The 7,515-nt window shown below is 36.6% G+C and overlaps 1 protein-coding gene across 1 annotated transcript in view; it reads right to left on the bottom strand.

The window, feature by feature from the left end:
* Positions 1-5,830, bottom strand: part of LOC108737125 (aldose reductase-like) — a 16,245-nt gene extending 10,415 nt beyond the window's left edge. The window contains exons 1-4 of the mRNA XM_025981236.1: positions 5,683-5,830; positions 5,569-5,630; positions 5,350-5,500; positions 272-556 (exon numbers count right to left, since the gene is read on the bottom strand). Of these exons, the coding sequence (XP_025837021.1) occupies positions 272-556; positions 5,350-5,500; positions 5,569-5,579 (447 nt within the window). The 5' untranslated portion in view covers positions 5,580-5,630; positions 5,683-5,830. The remainder of the gene's footprint in view (positions 1-271; positions 557-5,349; positions 5,501-5,568; positions 5,631-5,682) is intronic.
* Positions 5,831-7,515: the final 1,685 nt, after the last annotated feature.

Below are 7,515 nucleotides of genomic sequence, written 5' to 3'. Positions count from 1 at the left end.
GAAAAATATATGTTGAAGAATTGAAATTTATGAGCTTTAAATTTTTCCTGAAATTGTACATTCCTTCTGTCTATATTTGAAGGTTTTACTTCAACTAGAATGTTTAAATGATAATCGAAATTTTATAACTTAACAGAGATGAGAGGGTGCTATCAAAAAGGTTCCATTATTCTTTTTAAAGTACAGAATACTAATAAACATAACCTTTTTTATACTTAGTTTTACAATTATTTGAAGAGTTTTGACGAATAACGCTTATTTTCAAATCTACCTTTAATCCTGTTGGCCCATGAATTAAATACAAGTCAAGATAATCTAGTCCGAGAGCATTCAAGGACTGTCTTAAAGCTGGTTCAACGTCCTTCGGTCTGTGGAAAGTATCCCACAATTTACTAACGATGAAAAGGTCCTCTCTTTTAACAACACCCTCTTTTATTTTCTTCCTAATCCCTTCTCCAACTTCCCTTTCGTTTCCATAAATCCAGGCGCAATCTATATGTCTGTATCCTGCATCAATCGCATCCTTTACAGCTTGTGTCACCTCACCAGGCTTAGACTAGGACAATATTGCAAATTAAGTAGTATAACTCACGAGAACAGTTATAAGATTAAAATGAAGGTTTATGTTAAATATGAGCTCTAAAAACGACCAAACTGTCATTTTTAGTAATTTCAAATCTTTTAATCTTCATTTATACAGGGTGTAATAGAAATAAGTGCAGGAGGTGATAGAGCACCATAAATTAAGTAAATGTTTGTATGCCTGAATGTTCACCGTTTTTGAGAAAAACGTAGTTAAATGTACAAGTAAATTCAATTCCGGCCCTGGTTGATAAATGCGGCCCGCAACGCTGCACTCAAATTGCTGGTAATTTCTAGTATCAGTGTAGTGTTTGTTTTGTATTTTTTTTTTAGATTAAGTGTAATTCAGGGTGTTTATGTTAACAATTGATTTCAAAGAAGACAATTCCCCAAAACAGTAAAGTAGCAATCACATATACGAGGGTGGATTGATAAGTTTCCGGCCTAACCAAGAGATGACGCACTAGGCCTACCTTGAGGTGACATTCTATAGTACCATCCTTGGATAGCTTGTAGCTATAGTTTCAGCCCGATCTCCTTGCTAGTGTAGGTTTGAACAGCACGCTGAACAAGACGCCCTGTGGTTTTCGTAAAAATGGAAAAGCAGGAAAATCGTGCTGTCATCAAATACTTTTATTTGAAGGGGTTAACGCCGAAGGAAATTAAAAAAGAGATGGACTCAACACTGGGGACATCCTCCCCGTCATATTCAACCGTTAAGCAGTGGGTTTCCGAGTTTAAAAAGGGTCGTGTGAGCACCTCTGATGGGCCTCGCTCAGGACGCCCCGTTGAGGTCACAACTCCAGATATGATCGAAAAAATTCATCAAATAGTGCTGGGAGACCGCAGATTGAAAGTGCGTGAGATAGCTGAGACCTGTAAGATGTCATATGAACGTGTGCAACATATTTTGCACCAACATTTGCATATGGAAAAGCTCTGTGCAAGATGGGTGCCGCGTTTGCTAACAGTCGACCAAAAATTGATTCGAAAAAACATTTCTACCGCAAATTTGTCATTGTATAAGCGTAATCCAAGCGAATTTTTGCGTCGATTCGTAACCGTTGACGAAACGTGGGTCCACCACTACACTCCTGAAACCAAAGAACAGTCTAAACAGTGGATTGGACCAGGGGAACCAACTCCAAAGAAGGCAAAAACAATTTTTTCGGCGAACAAGGTTATGGCTACTGTTTTTTGGGATGCAAGAGGTATTATATACATTGATTACCTTGCAAAGGGTAATACTATCACTGGTCAATACTACGCAGACTTATTGCAACGTTTGAGCCACGAGGTGAAAATTAAACGACCTCATCTGGCGAAGAAAAAAATCTTGTTTCATCACGATAACGCACCAGCGCACACGTCAATCGTTGCGACGGCTAAAATCAACGATCTAAAGTTTGAATTGATGCCGCACCCTCCTTACTCTCCAGACCTAGCCCCGAGTGACTATTTTCTGTTCCCTAATCTCAAAAAATGGCTTGGCGGTAAGAGATTTGCGGACAATGAAGAAGTAATCGAAGCTGTAAATGGTTATTTTGAGGAGCTTGACGAATCAGTCTATAGAGATGGCATTAATAGACTGGAACACCGCTATGAGAAATGTATCAGCCTTGGAGGAGATTATGTTGAGAAATAAAAAAAAAAAATTTTTAAAAACCTTGTTTTTCTTGGTCAGGCCGGAAACTTATCAATCCACCCTCGTAGATTACACCTTCCAAAGTTCAGCATTTATTTCTTTTACATCCTGTATAATATGACGCGATGGGAACAGAAGCGGACCTGAACAAAAGCGGAACTGGGATAAATACGGAACCAAAAAATTCTACTTTAAATGTATCTGAAAGTGTGATAAAAGCAGAACTATTATTACCATAAATTTTCACTTTGACACTATATTATGGAAAAGAGTAAAGAAAAAGTTAGGTTAGTATCATAAGGATACGATGAGAAAAGACAACACGAACGAAATGTTCTGGGGAATTTACTGATACTAAACCAACTCTAATCAATTTGAAATCTGGTGTACCCTGCTTTTGTCCATGGTTCACTATAACAGCGGTTTCGGTACATTGTACCATCTTCAGGCAAGATTGCTTTCAAACTTTCAAACTTCCATCAACTCTTGACGAAGCATTTTCAATTTGGTCAATAAAATAAAACAGTTGAGACGTTTCAAAATTTTTATTTTCTTCTTATAGGATATCTTCAAAGACCGTACTGAGTAAAATTTAAAATTGTAGAACATTCATGGATATCAAAATAAAAAATTGAATAAATAAAAGTGACAAATAAATACTGTCAGTTGGAGATATTTTGGGAATCTGTAATAATTAATTTCAGTTTATACGACTTGTTAGTTAAGGTACTGAAATACAGAAACCATTTCACCTACTTTAATAGTAAGTAGTAATTTATGACTTGGCAAAATACAAGTAATTGAAAGAGTCATGCTCCCCTAATGATAACTATGTAAGATAATTAATCCTATTCGGCCCGTGCATCGCGTCGTTGGATTTCCGGTAGAACTTTCAAGTTAAATAAATGCTAACGTTTGCTTTTATTTCGACCTAGAATACAATGTCTATGTTTTTTTCAGTGTGAATGTACAGTATAATTGTTATTATTATTAATCATGCGTAAAACATGTAAAGCAGTTTCTTACCTAAACAATAAATTTTCTTAATTATGCATAATCACTACATAGTATAAAACAAAGTCGCTTTCCCGCTGTCTGTCCCTATGTATGCTTAAATCTTTAAAACTGCGCAACGGATTTTGATGCGGTTTCTTTTAAAAGATAGAGTGATTCAAGAGGAAGGTTTATATGTATAATACATGCATAATATAGTAGGGAAACACTGATAATTTTAGAGGTTTCTAATGTGATGTCGTAAATAAACACATTTTTTGCGCTTACATTGCAAACGCTGGCTGAACCCTNCTTTTATTTCGACCTAGAATACAATGTCTATGTTTTTTTCAGTGTGAATGTACAGTATAATTGTTATTATTATTAATCAAGCGTAAAACATGTAAAGCAATTTCTTACCTAAACAATAAATTATCTTAATTATGCATAATTACGTATAAAGAACAGCGTATCTCAAATCTGCTTTCAATTTTTCAGTATCTTTACGCATTAATATTGTTGGTGATGGCATTAAATATTGACCAAAGCCTATAAGTAAATGTTCTTTCATTTCGTAAAGTGATCTAGATACTGTTCTCTATTACATATATAATAAATTACAATTGTTTAGTAAGTTTTAAGACTTAAAACTCTCAACCGAAGTTAGCAGCAAGTAAATTACCACAATAAGTGAAAAATGAAAACGTATTTCTCTAAAATTAGAACATTCCACATCCTTAACTATTTGTAAATACTAGTCTAATCAAAACCTACCATTACTTTTCTTAATTCCTATTTCTGCTTTTAATATGTCTCTAGCTAGGTCTTTATGTCTGAGAAGATGTCCTACAAACCTATTTCGCCTATTTCTTATTAATTTTCATAGCACCCTCTCCTAATTTTTCTAATAGCTCCTCATTTCTAACCTTCTCCATCCACTGTATCCTCATCAGTAGCCTATAATACCACATTTTGAAGGATTACAGCTTTTTTTCCACAGCGCCTAGTGTCCACATTTCGCACCCGTACCTATCGTACAGAGCCGTACTCAGTTTAGAAAATTGAAATTCCAGAGCGCCGTGCTTCTTGCTGGCAATACGAAACATTAGTCCACACTCCATAGCGTTCGGTAACGTAAAAGAGGTGCAAGAACTGTGAAACTGCAGCACGATATAAGAATATAGTCCGCAAACGAAAAAAAAAAATTTTTATCTCTATATGGCTCATATAAAAAGAAATATAACCGTTAACTTAAGATAATATGCAGATAATGTATATGGTAGGGCTAGCACTCCATTCTATTACTGCAAAGGATGGTATTAGGAAACCATATACCTACTATCTGACGTGAAAATTTATTTTCCGCACAGGTGTGAAACCCCCATGCGGCGGGGCCCGTAGCATCTGCTAACTCTTGATACGCAGGCAGTCCGGCATTGCGCGCATGATTAAGTGTAAGAGCCTTTTCACAAGGGAGACTAGTGCCGCCACTGTGGCGCACCCTATCGTGATCATAAGTCAGGACGGAAGGAGTAATAAAGTTATAAAGCAGAGGATGCGAAGATTAGCTCAGTATAGGAAAGATTGGAGGTGCGTGTCCAACCAGTTTAAGGACTGACGACCTTATGATAATGATGATGACTTATTTTATTTAATTCTTTTATTGCTGTATTCCTCGCCACTGTAATCTTAGATTGCCGAACGATTTTGCTATGAAATCTTTTGTATTTATGGTATTTATTTTGTCAGCTTGACCAACTTGCTGCCACTACTTTGGTAGCAACTGTATTTAAAACAGTGCTTTTCTACATTCTGACGTTAGAAGCGCTTCTATTTTAGGAGTGCATTCGTAGCACAACTAACATTCGATTCGCCACCATTTTAGTAGTCCGTGTGAAAAGACTTTAAAGGTGAGACATTGTTGTCGATAAGCCGTATAACCCGTTCAATAACAGCCACTTTGATTCTGGCTATACCTACGTGTATTACTTGCTTTATTTCTCACGCAAAAGTAGTTCCTTAATTCGGGTGCAAAAAATAAACTTAAAAAGGGGCTGTAAAATCTAAAAACCATATCTCCTTAATAATACACAACTTTAAAGTAATTTCTAGTTTGCTCTACTACTTACTTTCCATGTTCCTAGTCCAAGCACAGGCATTTCGATTCCATTATTCAATTTTATTTTCGGAACTTGAACAGAAGCTGCTGTTCCGGTAAACATTATTACATTAAATGAAAAGAAAAACAAAAATAGCTGCATCCAATTTGTCATCTTGTTTCTGTTAACAAATTCAGAAAAAAAATTGTAAAATCCCTTCACATCCAATTCAATGTACCTAGTACATACCTACACGTCATTTTCCGGTTATTTAAAACAGGACTTCCTATTCAGACGATATTCTGAAAATTCTACAGGGCATTATTTTAAAGTTTTCGATTTTAAAAAATGTATATCCGTTACCTTTAAATACGCGCTGTTTGTTATTAAACAACACAAAGTAGGTATACACTTTAGAAACTAGGTAACTCTGCTTAACTGTTACGTTGACTGACACACATAAAGTCACTTTCAAGAAACTCGTCGTCTATAACTGATCATATGAAGGTTATTGCTACAAGTATAAGCACTTGCATGAGCAAAGTGTACCCTTCAAATGCCAAAACATCATTTTCTCTTACATAAAAGATTGTCCCAAACAAAACAAATACTAACTGGTAGACATTAAAGAGTTTTTTGTACAAATACATATAGGCTGTTAAAATAAAACAGAATGTACCAATGTAATGGTAAAGCTTCTACTTAATAAAATTACCCACGGCTTAAGTGGAACACCCGAAATTCTGTTTCTATTTTATTGTATTAAACGTTGCGCGAAGTTTATAACTCACTTGTTGATACTAAGCATTTTTTTATTATTGCAAGGTGTGATTGCACCCTAAGCACCCTAAGATGCGTTAGGCCGTCTGTGATCGCCACTGAAAGGGACCACACGCTGAGGACTTATATTGTATGTAATTCAAATGATATTTAAGCAAATACATCGACAGTAGTGGCTTGTCCAGGCCACAAGATACTGTGGGAGCTTTCATTTTTTTGTTAATGTTTGAGTGATGGTGGGTAGTCCCTCTGGACTACACCGACAGGTAAGGCAGAAGGCGAAAGGCCCTTATTGATCCACCTTTTTTTGATGGAATCCCATCTTGGTAAAATTGGCAATAGTTTTATGATTTTGACACCATATTGCATACATGTTGTACTCATCGACTTGAATTTTGAATTCAGAATCTTCATTACAGATATTTTATGTGAAGAATGAAATTCATTTACTTATAGATTGAATTGATCTGTACCGGCATCCAGCCCAGTTCTGTATTTGTTTTTAGCGTAAGTGTAATAGAGCAAGATCTCAAAAACGTCAAATTTATTTTCTGAGTATCAAAACGGGTGGGAAAGAGTAATGTTGGTATGTATTTTGAACGTATGCATACCTGACGACAAATATGATGATACCAGGTGCTAAATGTACGCAAAAACATTACTCACTTTTCATAAAGCCTGAGTGCTGATTTTTACATAATGTTTCACAGAATATTGTAAAAACTTAATAATCAACACCGCCAGACACATTCGGTCGCCGGTAACTTCTGCCAGACGCTTCAAAGTTCGCAAATGATTTTTTTTTTTTTTTTTATGTTTTCGTGGAAGAGGGGAAATCTTCAAAAGACACCCTGCCGTCCGAACGACAGGGTAGTGTTGGATTCACTCTGAAGGAGCGCCTACCAACTAAAACCCCTCTACCTCAGGCCGTTTTAGGACCAGTGTAGTTGGTCCTCTTCAGCCATATGTGTAGTTCTGTTATGAGGTTTGTGACTTTTTGTGTGTGTTACTTGTGTGTGTGTTTGTGTTTAGTTGGGTTGGTTTCGTGGTTATCTGATGGAGTTGGGTAGGGAATTAAGGTGATCGATGAAATCATCGGGGAGATCTGGGGTAATGGACAGGAGTCGGGCGGGAGGGAAAGTGACTTTTTGTTTGGGTTTGGTGGTTATTCTGCGGGGAGGTTGTGTAAGTGTCCGTGTGGTGATGGGGTTATTTGTTTGTATGGCCCTTTTCACAAATTTAGTTTGTAGTGTGACGATACGGTCTGTGATGGGTGGGATATCTACGATGTTGTACAGGTCTTGTGAAGGGAAGAACCTTCCTAGTCTGGCGATTTTCCTTAGGATTCCTCTTTCGGTGGCGAGGAGGACTTCTAATTGACTGTCGGATATGTTTGTTAATGAGACTGCTCGGTAA

Source organism: Agrilus planipennis, unplaced genomic scaffold (genome assembly GCF_000699045.2).
Source record: "Agrilus planipennis isolate EAB-ADULT unplaced genomic scaffold, Apla_2.0 scaffold9, whole genome shotgun sequence".
Classification (NCBI taxonomy): Eukaryota; Metazoa; Arthropoda; class Insecta; order Coleoptera; family Buprestidae; genus Agrilus; species Agrilus planipennis.
This window is presented reverse-complemented; position numbering and strand designations above follow the sequence as displayed.